Source organism: Oenanthe melanoleuca, chromosome 24 (assembly GCF_029582105.1).
Source record: "Oenanthe melanoleuca isolate GR-GAL-2019-014 chromosome 24, OMel1.0, whole genome shotgun sequence".
Classification (NCBI taxonomy): domain Eukaryota; kingdom Metazoa; phylum Chordata; class Aves; order Passeriformes; family Muscicapidae; genus Oenanthe; species Oenanthe melanoleuca.
Window position 1 is genome coordinate 1,991,371 of NC_079357.1, and position 15,385 is coordinate 2,006,755.

General features: G+C 44.5%; 1 protein-coding gene across 2 annotated transcripts in view; it reads left to right on the forward strand.

Annotated features, from left to right (window-relative positions):
- The first annotated feature begins 1,702 nt into the window (after nt 1-1,702).
- CBL (Cbl proto-oncogene) overlaps nt 1,703-15,385 on the forward strand; it is a 34,021-nt gene continuing 20,338 nt past the window's right edge. The window contains exons 1-2 of one of the 2 annotated variants that reach the window (XM_056509687.1): nt 1,703-1,982; nt 7,665-7,912. In XM_056509687.1, coding sequence (XP_056365662.1) covers nt 1,836-1,982; nt 7,665-7,912 — 395 coding nt within the window. In that variant the 5' untranslated portion in view covers nt 1,703-1,835. Of the gene's footprint in view, nt 1,983-7,664; nt 8,460-15,385 lie in introns of those variants that run through there. The other variant, XM_056509689.1, reaches the window with a different exon arrangement.

The window sequence follows — 15,385 nt, forward strand, 5'->3', positions numbered from 1 at the left end:
CAAGGGAGAGGTGGGAAAAGCTTGGCTGGGAGCCCCCAGCAGCACTGAGGTGTGGGGTCCCTGAACACACCAGCCCCAAGTGAAACCCTCCCAAGAGTCCCAAGTGAGACAGCCAGAACAGTCCCAAGCAAAATCAATCTTTGCTTGAAGTCTCAGATGTAGCTACAGCCCCAGTGTGGAGTGAATCATGCCCAGAGAAGCAGATAGGCAGGAATGCAATTACTCAAGCGTGTTCCCTGATCTCTTTGGATCAGAGCCATGGTGATTTTTGTACTTGGCTCTCACAAAGCCAGTGTTGCCCTCCCCACTTCTCTCCCCAGGTACTTGTGGTAGCGTGGAGCTGGCCAGGGCACCTGCTGGTGGTCAATCCGGCTTGACTATTAGCCAGAATCCATTAGCACCTAATGGGAAAAGCCTCAGGAACACGGCCTCAATAAACGTTGACATATTTGAGGTCAATATAATCCTTAGGAAAATTTGCCCAGGTAATTAAAGCCAGACGAGGAGTTGCCTGTCCCAGCAATATTTACCAAGCTTTACCAAAGGCAATAAAATGAAAGCAGAGAGTTTTACAACCAATCCATGCCAGGCTCCCTTGTTGTGTTTAGAGCTGCTTCCTGCTGTGCTGTCCATCTTGCTCCTCAGCAAGTGGGTGCCACAGGGGAAGCAAAGATCCTTCAAGGAGGTTGGATCCAGAGGTTGAGGCTGTGCTGTCCAACCTCCAGGCCAAATTTTGGGGTGCTCGTGTTCACAGAGCTGCAGCACCCACAGTTTTCCTTTGCCTGGTTTCCCCTCGCAGCCCCTGTGGTGAGGCTGACGCCGTGTGGTACCAGCCACAGCTGGTTTTTGCAAAAGGATGTGTCTTTCTGCCTGGGAAAGGAGATGAAAAGAGGATCTGAAGGCAGCAAAGAAACAGAACTCAACTGACTTTCAAACCAGTGTTGTAATTTTTTTGAAAGTTTGGTGGTGTCAGCTCTGACAAACTAACTCCTTGGTTCCCTTTAGATTCCCTGGTCCCCTTTTCTCCCTTGTCTCCTTTTGACACCTGGTCCCTTTTCTCCCCCTGGCCCCTTTTCACTCTCTGGTCCCTTTTCATTCCCTGGCCCCTTTTCACTGCCCGGTCCCGTTTTCTCTCCCGGCTCCTCTTTTCTCTCCCAGTTGCTCTCCCTGCCCTGCTCCTGCTCCTTTTCCCTTTGGAGCCGGGCTGTTGGGACTCGGCCCCGGTGGGTTCCTCAGGTACCTGCCCGGTGCAGTGGCCGCTCTCCCGTTCCCATTCCCTCCCTGCCATGGGGATGCCGGTGCTGTTCCTGCCTCTGGCGCGTCCCTCTCTGCGAGAGGAGGGGATGCAGAGCCGCTTCTTAGAAAAGGGAAGGCGTCTTCAGGAAAGGGGAAGCGATCCTGTTTCGCAAGCCGGGCGAGGGGCACGGGAAGGGCGGCGAAGGCCGCGGGTCCCTCCCGGGGGCGGCGGGGCGAGCGCGGCCCCCGCGTTCCCATGGCGACCGCGCCCCGCCCCGCCCCGCCCGCACCAAACATGGAGGCCGCGCCGCCCTCACGCCGCCGCTCTGCGCATGCGCCTCGCCTCTCCGCCAATCAGCGCTGGCTCCTCCCCGGCGGAGGGGGCGTGGCCTAGCGCCAGGGGGGGCGGGCGGCCAATCAGCGCCGGCGAGGAGGGCGGGGCCTCGCTGGAACCGGGCGCCGCCGCCGCCGCCACCGCCCACGGCCGCCGCCGCCGCCCTGCCCGGCCCGGCCCGGCCCGGAGCGCCCTCAGCCCGGTCCCCTCCAGGGCCGCGGCCCCGGTGCCGGACGGGCCCCGCGGGCCGGGTGTGGGCGCCCCCATGTCGGCGCCGCTGAAGAAGGGCCCCGGCGGGCTCATCGGGCTGATGAAGGACGCGTTCCAGCCGCACCACCACCACCTCGGGCCGCACCAGCCCGGCGCCGTGGACAAGAAGATGGTGGAGAAGTGCTGGAAGCTCATGGATAAGGTGGGGAGGGCGGTGGGATGGGGGGGCTGGGTGGCTGTGGGGTTTGGGGCTCTGGGAGCTGGGACGAGCTGGGGGGTTGGCTGGCACAGAGGGGGCTGTGGCTCCAGGGGGATGTCTGGGAGACTGGGAATGTGTGAGTGCAGAACGGGCTGCAGCGCTTGGGGGGAAGGATGGGGTGAGCATGGAGTGACAGGACGAGGGGGAATGGCTTCACACTGATGGAAGGCAGCGTTAGGTGGGATATCGGGAAGGAACTTTGCCCTGGGAGGGTGGGCAGGGCTGGCACAGGGTGCCCAGAGCAGCTGTGGCTGCCCCTGATCCCTGGAAGTGTCCAAGGCTGGGTTGGACATGGCTTAGAGCAAGCTGGGACAGTGGAAGGTGTCCCTGCCAGGTTCTGGGACAAGATGGACTTTAAGGTCCTTCCAACCCCAACCATTCTGTGATTCCACGTGGGATCTGGTGGAGAGGTGAGCGATGGAGGATGGAAATGGGATGCCAGGATGGGAATGTATGAAGGGAGATCAGCAGCTCTGCAGAGAACAAGTGGAGGAAGAGGGAACAATTTGGATTTAGTCCTGCCTAAGAGGATCTGGGATGCTTCCCCAGGGCAGTGGTCACAGCCCTAAGGCTGCCAGAGCTCAGCATTTGGACAACAGGGTGGAATTGTTGGGGTGTCCTGTGCTCTGGAGGATCCTTGTGGGTCCCTTCCAAGCCAGGATATTCTGTGATATCTTTATTAATCATATACAGGTATAGATAATGCCAGTCCTGTAGGTGCTGGGGAGGGAGCTGCAGGTGGTGACAGCAGCAGGACAAGGGAGAATCTGGGATTTGCTCCTTGGAAGGTGCCTTGGCCTGTGATAGAAGCTTTGTGGCAGGTCAGGTTCTTCCTTTTGAAATTAACAGGAGTGTGTTGCTGCACTCAGCACAAAACCTTTTTCCTTAAAACGGAGAGCTGAGGGAAAACTGTAACAGCCTGAATGAACCCTTTTGCAATAACTGTAACATCTAGTTACAGAAAGATAAAGTATCAAGTGATGTTAAACAAGAAAAACTTGTGGCGTGGGAGGTGGAAAGGCCTTTTTCCATTCCCACACCTTTAGGAGGGGCTCTCTGGGGTCATTAAGACTCTCCTCTCCTCCTCCTCCTCCTTCTTTTAAAATGCCAGGAAATGGCTCTTGCCGGGGGCAGGACAGCAGACCTTTTGGCCTGTTGGTGTGATGGGATATTTGATTTACTGGCCTGGCTAGGTGTGCTGCTCATTCCAGTGTTTTCAGAAATCCCGGGGAGTTGTCAGGAAATGATGGAGTGAGTGAGCACAGGCACTCAGAAATAGGCACAAAATAAAAATCTAATTTTTTTGTAGAATATTTATTGAATCAAGGCTAGGCTTGACTTGTTGCAGTCTGAAATGTGCAGTGCATTTTATCACACAGAGTCCAGGGCTCTAAAAGTAGTTTAGGGTAAGAGCATCAGAGTTGCCCCCAGGCCTTGGGGACTGTCACCTGGCCACCTCCTTCCCCAGGCAGGGATTTGGGGCATCCCTCATACAACTGCCCCTCAGGCTTATGCATTTTCCTTCTCTTTTCCCCTGCATTGTTTATCCTTGTCTCAACCTCCTGCAGTAGGTGCTAAAAGCAGGCAGAGCAAATGACTTCTTTAAAGCTTATTAAATGATATTCCTGCCAAGAAATCACTCTGTGCTGGCTGGCTCAACAAAAGCCACAGTTTATAGCTGTGCCTTGCTGTGCCTGTGATGAGCTTTGATCACCTACAGTGAGACTGGGGCAGAGAAAAAGCCCTTTTGAGAAGTGCCATTGGCTCTGTTACAGACACTGAGGGCCAAGCACAAGTGCTAATGTAGAAAGGAAACAGGGCCCTAAATAAGTGTAAGCTGTAAGAATGCACATCTTCATGTATAGAATGTTTAGATATAGATGGCAGCTTGTGTTTGACCTCATAACCTGCTCCATTCAAAGGAAAAACTGAAAAAAGCTGATTATCACAGCATTTTAAAATGCAGTGGGATTTTTTTGGGGGGTGAAATTTCACAACTTTAGGTCTTTGCAGCAGGTTGGATGTTTTCTCTCTCCCCTGACAGAAAAGCCAAGGTTGCTGCTGTGTTTGTCAAGTTACATCAACCTCCTTTGACTCCAGGTTTACTCATAGGCAGCATCCAGACACTCTCAGGCTTGAAGTCTTGCTTAGTCTGATTTGTACAAAAGGAGAGATCTGGCTCTGCAAAGCCTTTCAGATTTCAGTTAGATTTCACCTGTACTTGTGCACACTGAAGTGAACACATCTGAATTAAAATCTTTTTAGTGGTGTAGCAAACACCCAGAGAAGCTCATGGTGAGAAGGGCTAAATGAATGGAAGGTGTTGAGAACAAGTTAGATTTCTGGGCCAAGAATGTGAAATTCCAGGTGCAGATAAAAAAACCTGCTTGTGTGCATGTTTAATAGATGATGTTTTTGCTTCTGAGAGCCTCGTGCTGTGTCTGTGTGGGTACACACACTCACAACCTCATTTGTTAGTCTGCATAATTAGCTGCTGTTGTCAAAGTATTCCTGCATCTCTGCTTTCAGATGTGACTGATGAATTTCCTATGCAAGTTGATTCTTGTCCAAATATTTTCCCTGTAATGCTCTCCATAAGCTGCCTGACATATTTATATCTTTCAGATTCTTTCATTTGAAACCCTAAATTTTGTCAGTACCATTCCTCCCCCAGCTCCACGTGGTCACAGAGAGCATGGACATAAAATAGCCCTTTCCATCCCCCTTGGATGTTCCCCTTCAGCTGAACCAGGTGATATTGATGCATTTCTCTGCAGAACAGAGATGAAATGCAGCCCCCTGGAGTTCCCTACTGTGGGTGGGATTTGAGGAATAAGTGGTTTAGTCATGAGCAGAGTGGAAGAAATGTGGGAAGGCACAGAGGAGGAAGAGGAGCTTTGAGATAAAGCTTCTCTAAAGAGTTTCCTGATGCCATTCAGTTCCTAGAACTGATATAGAGAAGTGCCACTGCAGGTCACCTTCTTTGGGAGTAGAAGAAAGGCCAGACACAAATCTAGCAAGAGATAAGAGATGTTTGAGTAGGTTTGTTTTGCTGTTATCTTACACTGGACAGTTGGCTGTTCAGCTGCTAAAGGAATGAAAAAAAAATGAGTTTTTAGAATTGTCCTGGAAGGAAAAATCTTACCTGGGAGTAGCCCCTGGATATTGGTCAGGTCTAGAACTCTTAAATCCAGAATTAGTCAAGGCAAGCTGCAGATTGTTGAGGGGAAAGATTCAGTTCCAGGCCTTGATTAGATGAGATTATTTTTCCTAGAATGAGTAGATAAAACTCACTTGGGAAAATTTTTTTTTTTTTTAATTATTTTCTCCTCTTGAATTTGAAGAATTGAAATGGGTGAAGTCAATTTTCAGGTTCTTCACAGACCCACCTCTCTTCATGTGAAACCTTATTGGTGTGTCTAAAAACCCAAAAATATCTTCCTTGAAAGGCTTGTTCCTCAGAGAGCACAACATAAACCAGGCAAACTTTTGGATGATAATTTAACACCATGGATCTCTTCTGTTCGTTGCCATCACACCTAAATAAAAAAAAATATATTTTTCTGCTTTTTGCTTGATTTCCTTCCACGTTGCTGGTCCCTGTGGAAAGCTGCTGAGGGGCAGCTGTTCCCAGGGCTGGGAACATTCCTTTGGATGTTGTCATGATGCTGCAAGTGCACACGTTAGAGAAACAAGGAAAATGCCTCTGCTGTGGTATAAAAGCACCAAGTTTGCTCAGGAGGCAGCAGTTCCTAGCTAGGCAGTGCTCTCTTAGCTAATTTTGGTCTGCTTGGTAAATAAAGAAGCTGATTTATAGTGGAATACAGGCAGTTTTGACCTTTCTGTTAACTCCTTGTGGTATCTGCTTCTTGGGAGGCATTTTACAGGATCTCTGAGAATGAGCAGTTTGCAGAACTGTGCTGCTGTGGGGGGATTGTTCTAATTGATATCAAGGTCTGAAATGCAGCAGGTCTGGGTGTTTTCAGAGGGTAACAGCCAGATTGTTCTCTATTTCCAGCTGGCTGAGGGAAGTGCAGACTCTGCTTGCTTCATGTGGCTTCCTCCTCAGAGCTGACTGTGTTAAGGTTTTAAACCCACTGTAGGATAAACAATTTCTGCTGAAGAAAAGGTTTTGCTGCCCAGAGCACAGCTCAGCTGGGTCTGAGGAGCCTATTTAGAACCTATTCATGCTCATAGTGAAACTACATTTTTTTTTTTTTTTCAGGGGACAAATGTGTTGACTCAATTTGTTGATATGGTGATTGTACAATGTTCACAGGCTCCAAGGAAGCAGCAGTTGAGGCATCAGCATCAATTGACTAAGTCAGCTGTCTGACCATCCATCTCTTTATCTTAAGACCTTGTCAGCCTCCTCAAAACAGAGGGAAAGTTTTGGTAGTTTGTTTTTCTCATGTATTTTTGCAGAGGTTTTTTTAGGTGTTTTTTTTTTTTTTTTTTTTTGCTGTCAGTCTGATTTTTCTGGTTTGAGTTTTGATACACTGTGTTCATTTCTCTTGGCTGAAATGGAGCCTTTCTCAGGTCAGCTCTTGGTACAGGCACTGCTGTAATTCAGATAAAATTGGAGGTGTCACTTCACAAGGTTGCTTTTTTGCACATAAATGGCAAAGTAAAATGCTGAAGAACTGTTTCAGAAGGAATGACTCTGTTTGCCATCCATGTTTAAGGGAAGTAGGTATTTAAGTGTGCACTGTAGGGAACTGCTCAATTCCTCTTGAAGGTTTCACAAGGTTTTGTGGAAATGAGGTACTGCAAAAAGATGTTAAACTGCTCTTCTGCTTTTTCTTATCCACTTTACGTAAGTTTTGCATTCTGCACTGTTTGATATCTGTAATTCTCTCATGCCTGGCAGTGCCATGAGTTTAGACCTCGTTTATATGCTGGGTGTTAAGCAGACAGATAAAATTCATTATAGGGAAAAACTTTAGGAAAGTGTAGCTACATTTTGTGCTCAGATTTGCTGGAAATCACAGAATCTAGAAGTATTAGGCTGCTGCTTTTTTACCTTGTAAACTTGATCCAAAACTGACCTCACAATTCTAATTCCAGCCCTTTCTATAACTGAAAGTTCACTACTTAATTTTTCAAATGATTGCTTTGCCATCAACTCTCCCTTTACTTCTCTCAGTTTAGATAATGGAAAAATTTGGCTATGGCAGATGGTGAAGTGGCTTCCTGTCCCCTCCCCTGTCACATAAATTTATTATCATGAGTTTCATCAGCCCAGAAATTGCATTCTTTTATGGTGGCTGGGCTCACTATCTGGAGAAAATATCCTGGAGAAAAGGAGGCTCAGGGGAGACTTTATCACTCTAAAACTCCCTGAAACAAAGTTATAGCGAGCTGGGGGTTGGGCTCTGCTCCAGGCAAGCAGTGACAAGACAAGAGGAAATGACCTCAAGGTGCAGCAGGGAAGGTTCAGGTGGGACATGAGGAGGAATTTCTGCATGGAAAGGATGGGCAGGGAAGTGAGTTGGACTCGATCTCAGAGGCTTTTTCCACTCGACCACCACGCAGGATTTGTTGCAGAGTGACAGTGAGCTGTGTTGAACCCCTGATGATCCTCCTCTCCTTGGCTTATCAAGCTCCTCTCTCCATTTCCCACAGGTGGTACGATTGTGCCAAAACCCCAAACTGGCCCTGAAGAACAGCCCTCCCTACATCCTGGACCTGCTGCCTGACACCTACCAGCACCTGCGCACCATCCTGTCCCGCTACGAGGGCAAGATGGAGACCCTGGGGGACAACGAGTACTTCAGGGTCTTCATGGAGAACCTGATGAAAAAAACCAAGCAGACCATCAGCCTCTTCAAGGAAGGGAAGGAAAGGATGTATGAGGAGAACTCCCAGCCTAGGTAATGCAGAGAAAGGGGTTCTTGTAGGAATTGAGTGTGTCAGGAGTGTTGTGTTTAAGGTTGTCAGCTCATCTTTTATTTGGCACTGCTGAGGTCAAGGGACATCTTAAAAAAAGGATAGGTGGAGGTAGAAACTGAATATCAGTCTCTCTTGAACAAAGTAATATGAATTTAATGTACCTGAGAAGGTGTTACCTCATTAATTTAAAAAAAAAAGGAAAGACAAGGTGATTTAAGAGCAGAATAAAGCTCTGGGAAAGATGAATCTTGCACATTTGTGCAAGGTCTAACAGGCAGAGATATACAAGGTATACATTTGTAACACTCAACTCATTTCAGGTTATTGAAGTAGATGCTGAAGTTTTTTTAAAAAAAGGGTGGAAAAAAGTGTGAAAACCACGCAATGACTGAACGTAATTGCCCTGGGGAGAATGTGGTTAATGTACTTGAGGGTCTTCATGGAGAACCTGATGAAAAAAACCAAGCAGACCATCAGCCTCTTCAAGGAAGGGAAGGAAAGGATGTATGAGGAGAACTCCCAGCCTAGGTAATGCAGAGAAAGTGGTTCTTGTAGGAATTGAGTGTGTCAGGAGTGTTGTGTTTAATGTTGGCAGCTCGTCTTTCATTTGGCACTGCTGAGGTCAAGGGACATCTTAAAAAAGGGATAGGTGGAGGTAGAAACTGAATATCAGTCTCTCTTGAACAAAGTAATATGAAGTTAATGTACCTGAGAAGGTTTACCTCATTACTTTAAAAAAAAAAGGAAAGACAAGGTGATTTAAGAGCAGAATAAAGCTCTGGGAAAGATGAATCTTGCACATTTGTGCAAGGTCTAACAGGCAGAGATATACAAGGTATACATTTGTAACACTCAACTCATTTCAGGTTGTTGAGGTAGACTTGAAGTTTTTTTAAAAAAGGGTGGAAAAAAGTGTGAAAACCACCCAGTGGCTGAACATAATTGCCCTGGGGAGTGTGGTTAACAGCCTGGCAACAGTTTGGAATTACTGGAGGGGGGAAAAGTGCTGGCACGTGTTTCTGGTTTAGTATTGAACTCTGTGTAGCATATTCCATCATATTGAGCTCCAAAGGCTGTGACAGTGGCTCCAGAAGGCATTGCTGGTGCTGCTTGGATTGCTGCTGACTTGTGGAAGAATGGGTTAAAAAATGGAAGTTTCCTTCTGGAGTGTTGTTAACTGTGTGTGTTTTGTGATCTTCATAAATCTGGACCATCTGATGAGTAAATGACAGCTGTGTCAGTCATGAATCCAAAATCCCACCTCCAGTGCCTTGGTTTTTCAGGGAGAAGTGATTCCAGAGAGTTAATCATCCTAGCTGGTTTGTAATCCAGCTAATTGACTGGAGGGAGCAGGGGGAGTGCAGATGATAGATGTGAATGTCAGGCTGCTGTTCTCACAGCAGGCATGGCAGTCCTGGGGGAATTGCTAATTGTCCCATTTATGAATAAACAGCTTTAGCAGGGAAGGAACTGTGGGGAGACTTGTGTGTTAAACACAGGCATTAAAACAGCATCACATCCTGGCCACTCTCATGGCATCTCCCTCTGCTTCTGCACAGCCCAGGAAGCAGCAGTTGTGGGAGCTCTTGGAGCCCAATCACTTCAGTGCTCTTTGTTAATTAAATTAAATTAATTTCTGCTATAAATACACCTATAGATATAAAATACGTGTACAAATCTAAGGTGAAAAAACTAAAATTTTCTCATCTTGCTAAGAGCTGAAGAAAAATACTAATATTTTTTGCAATAATTAATAAATTAATATTTTCAAAATTAATAATTATTTATTAGTACATTAATAAATTTGAATACTCCAAGTGTGGGAGGAGCTTTCTGGAAGATGGTCAGCAGCCTGTAAAGCAAACAAATAAAACCTGAATCTGGTATTCACTGGGAATGTACTCATGGCAGCATGTATATATACATATATATATATTTATATATTGCTCTTGATCTCCTGCAGGTTTCTGGCCATTAATCTGCAGTGTTTTAAGAACAGGACTTTGATATTTTAATAAATGTGTTGTGATTTTTCTGATTTTTCCCCCTATTGTTCTTGAAGCTTTTTTCCTCCTCTCTTCCAGACTTTGCATTCATTTTTCCTCCTGTTGTGTGTGACCTTTTTTTCTCCCCCAAATGGCTCCTGGTGTAGTGCAAAAGGCACAATTTTGACATTTGCATGAGCAGGGGAAAGCTGTAGTTTGTTCCTACAGACCAGTCATGAAAAGTGACTGAAGCAGGATCACTTGAGCATCACCCTTCTATTCTTATTTCCAACTTGCTCTTTGTGTATTTCCTCTCAGATTTAGGAGATCTCTGTAGCTCTGTGGTTTTGGTGTGCAGTGGTTCAGACTATAAATATATAAATTAACCATGCTGGTGCCTTTCCTGCCTTAAACTCACACTGTGATTTTTGTGAGGAGAACTCACTGATTTTGTTAGGAGAGCTTTCAAGATGCTATTTAAATTCTGCTTTAGCTCCCTTCCATGTCTGATTAAAAATTCATGCTGCTGAGGGTGCTTTTAAAGCTCTGGGTGCATTTCCTGACTGATAGGTACCAGCAGTAACTCCTGGGTGCTGTTTAAAACTGAATTTTAAGGTGTAGATCAGATGACTTTGGGGTTTTTAGTAGAGATACTGTGTTGCTCCTCTGAGTTTTATAGCTAAAAGTAACATCTGCAGGCTTGGAATCAAATAGTGTTTCTAGAATTAATAATTTTGGATATTTGTTGCATGCTTGTAATAAGATAAAGGCAAATCATCCAATGATTGCTCTGCTGTGTGCAGTAATTGGGAATTCTTGAGGCTGAGCACATTTCTAGAGGTGCTGCTTCCTTTTCTTGCTACATCCAGGGGTAAATATGTCACTTCTCTATTGTGAGCTGCTTGAGTTTCCTTTTTAACAACAAAAAAAGGATGAAATAAACAGATTTTCCCCTGCAATGTGATGGTTGCATTGCTTGACAGTGCCATTCTTACTCTGAACATACTGAACCTGCTCAGATCTCAATTTCAGTTTCATTTTGAGGCTTGGTGCTTTTGCTGAAGTTTTCTTTTTTTTATTTTTTTTTTTTTTCTGTTTCTATTGCAGAAAGCTTTTACTTCTCAGCCCTCTTGCTTGCACAGAGGAGCTGCAATTTGTCAGCTTTCCACACTACATCAATTACTCCTTGCAGCAGTGGTTTTACAGTTGTGTAAATAGATTATACTTGACATGGCAGGAGTGAAAAATTGCTTGTTGGTCAGGAGACAGGTAGAGGAATTGTCTGTTCCTTGGGAAAGGATTAATTAGGCTGAAGAGTCCATTTTTCACTAAAGAATCAAATTCACTAATTATGTTAAACCAGTCTATAACAAGGGAAAATTCAGAGAGGTTATTTTCTAAATAAAATCAGAGCACTGCAAATATTTCCACATTGGAACACAGCAATGGAAGCTGCAGGGGTGAGTGAGGAGAAATAATTTTTCAGGATGTGGATGGATGTTTAAGGAATAGAACAAATTATTTTTCTGGTTTAGCTGTGGGAAACAAACTGTTAACAATGCCAGTTAAAAATAAATATATCTGTAGAGAAAATGGGGTTAAGCAGGAAATATAATAAACTGCAAAAAGCTTTAATTGTTTAATTGTTCTGACAACAGCTTAGGGGATGCTGGCTCAGCAGGATTTCATATTCTTCTCCAGCTTCAATGTTAAGACTCACTAATTTACACAGGAAAAAGCTACCAGTGTTTAATGTCTCCTGGAAATGACCATGCATATCTCTGAAGGGGAAGGAAGTGCATGAAGAATGACTTGGAGAAGACAAAAAAAAAAAAAAAAAAAAAAAGAAAAAGGTTGGAATTTAAAAAGGAAAAAGTTGGAAAACACTTGTGTTAACCCCTGAACCAGAAAAGCCTCTGGGAGGAGGGGGGTTGGTGCTGTAATCTCATTTTTGAGACCTCTTGCACACATTCCTGCCCAGTGAAAATGAGACAGTGCAAAATGTGGAACTCAAAATGGTGCATGAGTCCTCTTTCTGTCACTTCCTTCTAATGCAGCAGCACTTTTTTTTTTTTTTTTTTTTTTTTTTTTTTTTTTTTTTTTTTTGTAAACAAAACCCACTAGTGTGAAGTCTACATCTGCATTTAAATTAGAACATCTTAAAGAAAAGCACAGGCTCCAAAGCTGCCCACAAGAAAGGTTTCCTTGCCAGGCTCCAGCATATGAACACTAACTAACTGCTTATTACCCAAGAAGAAATTCATTATCATGTAAATGTTGTTGGAGGGGAGGAATGTGAATTATTTCTTTCTAATTTGGTTTTAAATTGCAGTTTAGGTGATAGTTTTGGAACTTAAGTAACAATTAGCATAATTGGCTTAAGCTTGCATTCATTATAGTTTTTCTCTCTGTCTGTAAAATCAATTTGTGGAAAAATGCAAGGTCTCAGATGATTGCATAATAAGGAAGGAAGATTTTTATTCTTTCCTCTCAGAGCCTATAAAATTGTAGAGTTTTATGGGAAGCTGTGGACTTGCTGCTGTGGGTGGAATTACAAGTTCATTTGTAGTAATTATCATTGGAAATGTGATGGATTTCTCCATGCTGGCAAAAATGTGCTGCTGCTGCTGCTTGGCAAATGTAATCTTGGGTGCTTGGCTGGGGTGTTCAGGGCTGGGATGCCACATTTGGGATTTTTGGGGTTGGATTTTAGCTCATCCCAACCCTTGTCAGGGGTGGGGTCACCTCCCACTATCCCAGGTTGTTCCATCCTGGCTTTGGGCACTGGGCAGCCCACCCTAAGAATAAAGAAATTAAAGATTATTAAATAAATAAATAAAAAGAAAGATATTAAAGATAAATATATAATATCTGCTCTGCCCTAGCTCCTTTTCATTCCCACTTGGTATCCAAGACAGTTTTGAGGTGGCTGAAGATGAGTCATGAAATATGGAATTTTCCTTGATTTGGAGACAGGGCTTTTGTGCACTAGTTTTCTCTTTAACTGTTGCAAACAGCCCCTGAAATGCAAATTTTGATTCCAGTGCAGAGAAGCCAGAATTAGGTATAATGAGAAGTGTCCTGAGCAGTATGTTTGTTGTGTAATCCCCTTGAATCTGGTAAAATAAAATAATCTGTTACCTAAGTGAGAGTTTTATCCTTTACCTTGTCAGTCCTCTGCATATGTGTTGAGCTCTTTAAAGCCCATTAATAATATCAAATATATTCCTCTCTTTAAAGCATTTTCTCTAAAAATTAAATTTTAAAAGTGGGTTTTTAGCTTCTTAACAGTGGGAAAAAAAAATATAACACCAACACTTGTGCTTAAAATAAGAAGTCCAGATCCTTTAAAGGTCTTTGTGGTCAGCACAGGGGCCTGCTGTCCTTTCTGCTTCACATCACTCCCAGCCATTTGCATACTGATAAGGATATTTAACAGTTTGGGGTGGTTTGTGGCCTGCAGTTTGTTCTGTGTCACCTCCTGAAGTGATGGGCAGGCTCTGCTCACAGAACTCAAGGTGTTAAAATTTATTTCTGTGACCTGAAAAGTGCCAGGGTCCAGCAGAGCATAAGCCCTGTGACACCTAAAACACTGAAAAAGGAGCTGATGGTGAACAATTCTATAGAACAAGCAATAAACTTAATATTAATCTGTTCTTTTAGTTACTCTGAGGAAATCCTGTAAGTGTTACTCTGTTGAGCCAGCAACAGTTAAGTGGAATTTCATTCACTTCCTGTGTTGCAAGTTTTGTTGAAAGTAGTTCCTCTGTTTCTATTTTTAACCCCAATGGCTGCGTGGAGAGGAGCAGCCTCAGGGTTACAAAAATCAACTTGGGATCACCTTGAGCATTTCCACCCCCTGCTCCTGTCAACGTGAGCACAGAAAACTCCTGGCTGGGCTGGCAGCACAGCATCTTCTGTTTGAAACCAGGCACATCCAACTGGTGTGTCTAAAGCCCCTTTGTGGTTTCTGAAATGTGCATTTTACTTGTTGGAGTCGTTAAAAGAGCTAGTTGGTTTTGGTTTTTGTTTTTTTTTAATTAAGTTTTTTTAGCTCTTCTAGTATAAAATTGTAAGGTGTAGTTATAGGAAAAAAACCTGTGGGTTTGTGGTTTGTGTTTTCATAAGCAGTGGAGTTTGCACTTTATCCAGTGGATGCTAACCCTAAACAGAATCTGGTGGTAAGGGTGGAAGAATAAGAAATAAGGACAATAATTACAGAGAAGTGAAGCATTCTGAGGTTGGTTCCTTGTGCTACAGCTCCTAATTTCTCTGTGTTTGCACCATGCCTTCAGCAGAATGAGCTTTACAGACACAGCAGTGTGTGCACATCAAATGATGGCATGTGAGCACAATATTGTGACTAAATCAGCCCGTGGAGTGATCCTTGCTACGTGTGAGGAGCTAAATTATACTGTGTCAGCTGGGTAGCTCTGAGAAATACTGGAAGAAAATGAAAAAATTGTAGCTGGCAGTGGCAGAAATGATTGTGCCACGTGTACATTGCCTTGAGGGGAAAAGGCATTTAGTCACAAAGCACATTAATTTAACTAATTGTGTCAATGTGGCTGAGAGACACATCCCTGATTAAACCATCCTCTGCCTTCAGTGGCTTTCCAAGAGTGGAAAACCACTTTTGTCCAGGAAACTGGGACAGAAAGATCTGCTGGGGGTCTGGGGGGAGACAGCACCACCAGAACCCCCAGCTGGGGCTGGCAGGGGGGGCTGCACCTGGAAGTGTCTCCTCAGCCTCAGTCTGGAGCTGTTAAAAACATCTCTCAGCTCACTCTGTGTGCACAAGGACTGATCCCTCCATGCTGCAGGTGTTCCTCCCAAGTGCAACACTTGCTTACTGTACACAGTGGAAAAAATATTTGGCTTTTTACTTGTTGATTCATTGTTTCCAACCAAAATAAACTGCAAGCTTTGCACGTATGTGTGAAAGCACTGGGGGATGTGAAATCCCACCTGAGCTGTTGCTGTGAGCACAGAGCACGAGCAGCCTGTGGTTCTTTGAAGCTGCACAGGTGTTCTGCAGCTGGGGACACTTCCCTGATGTGGCCTGAGGTCCCTGGCTAACGTTTTCAGCACTGCTTGGGTGACAGCACTTGAAATTCCCCAGCAGCAAAATTTAGCTGCTGCAATCAGCTCTTCTTTCTGCTTGGCATTTAATCCTTCAACTTGTAAAATTTCATTTTAATTAATTCTTGTAAGATTTAATTTTGAACTTGTAAGATTTAATTCTTGAACTTGTAAGTTAAGTTGTGGTGGAGCCCTTGGTGACATTTTTATGTGGATTGCTGTGTTTAGGTAAAATTTTGAAAAATGGCCATCATGGGACATTGCTGGAGGTCTGTGGCCAAAACTGTTTGGGAATCTCCAGTCTAAGGCCCATAAATGTTCTTTGAATACATGCACCTTCTTCTGGGAGTACATTCACATCTGTTTAGTTGAAGCAGTGGCAGTAAG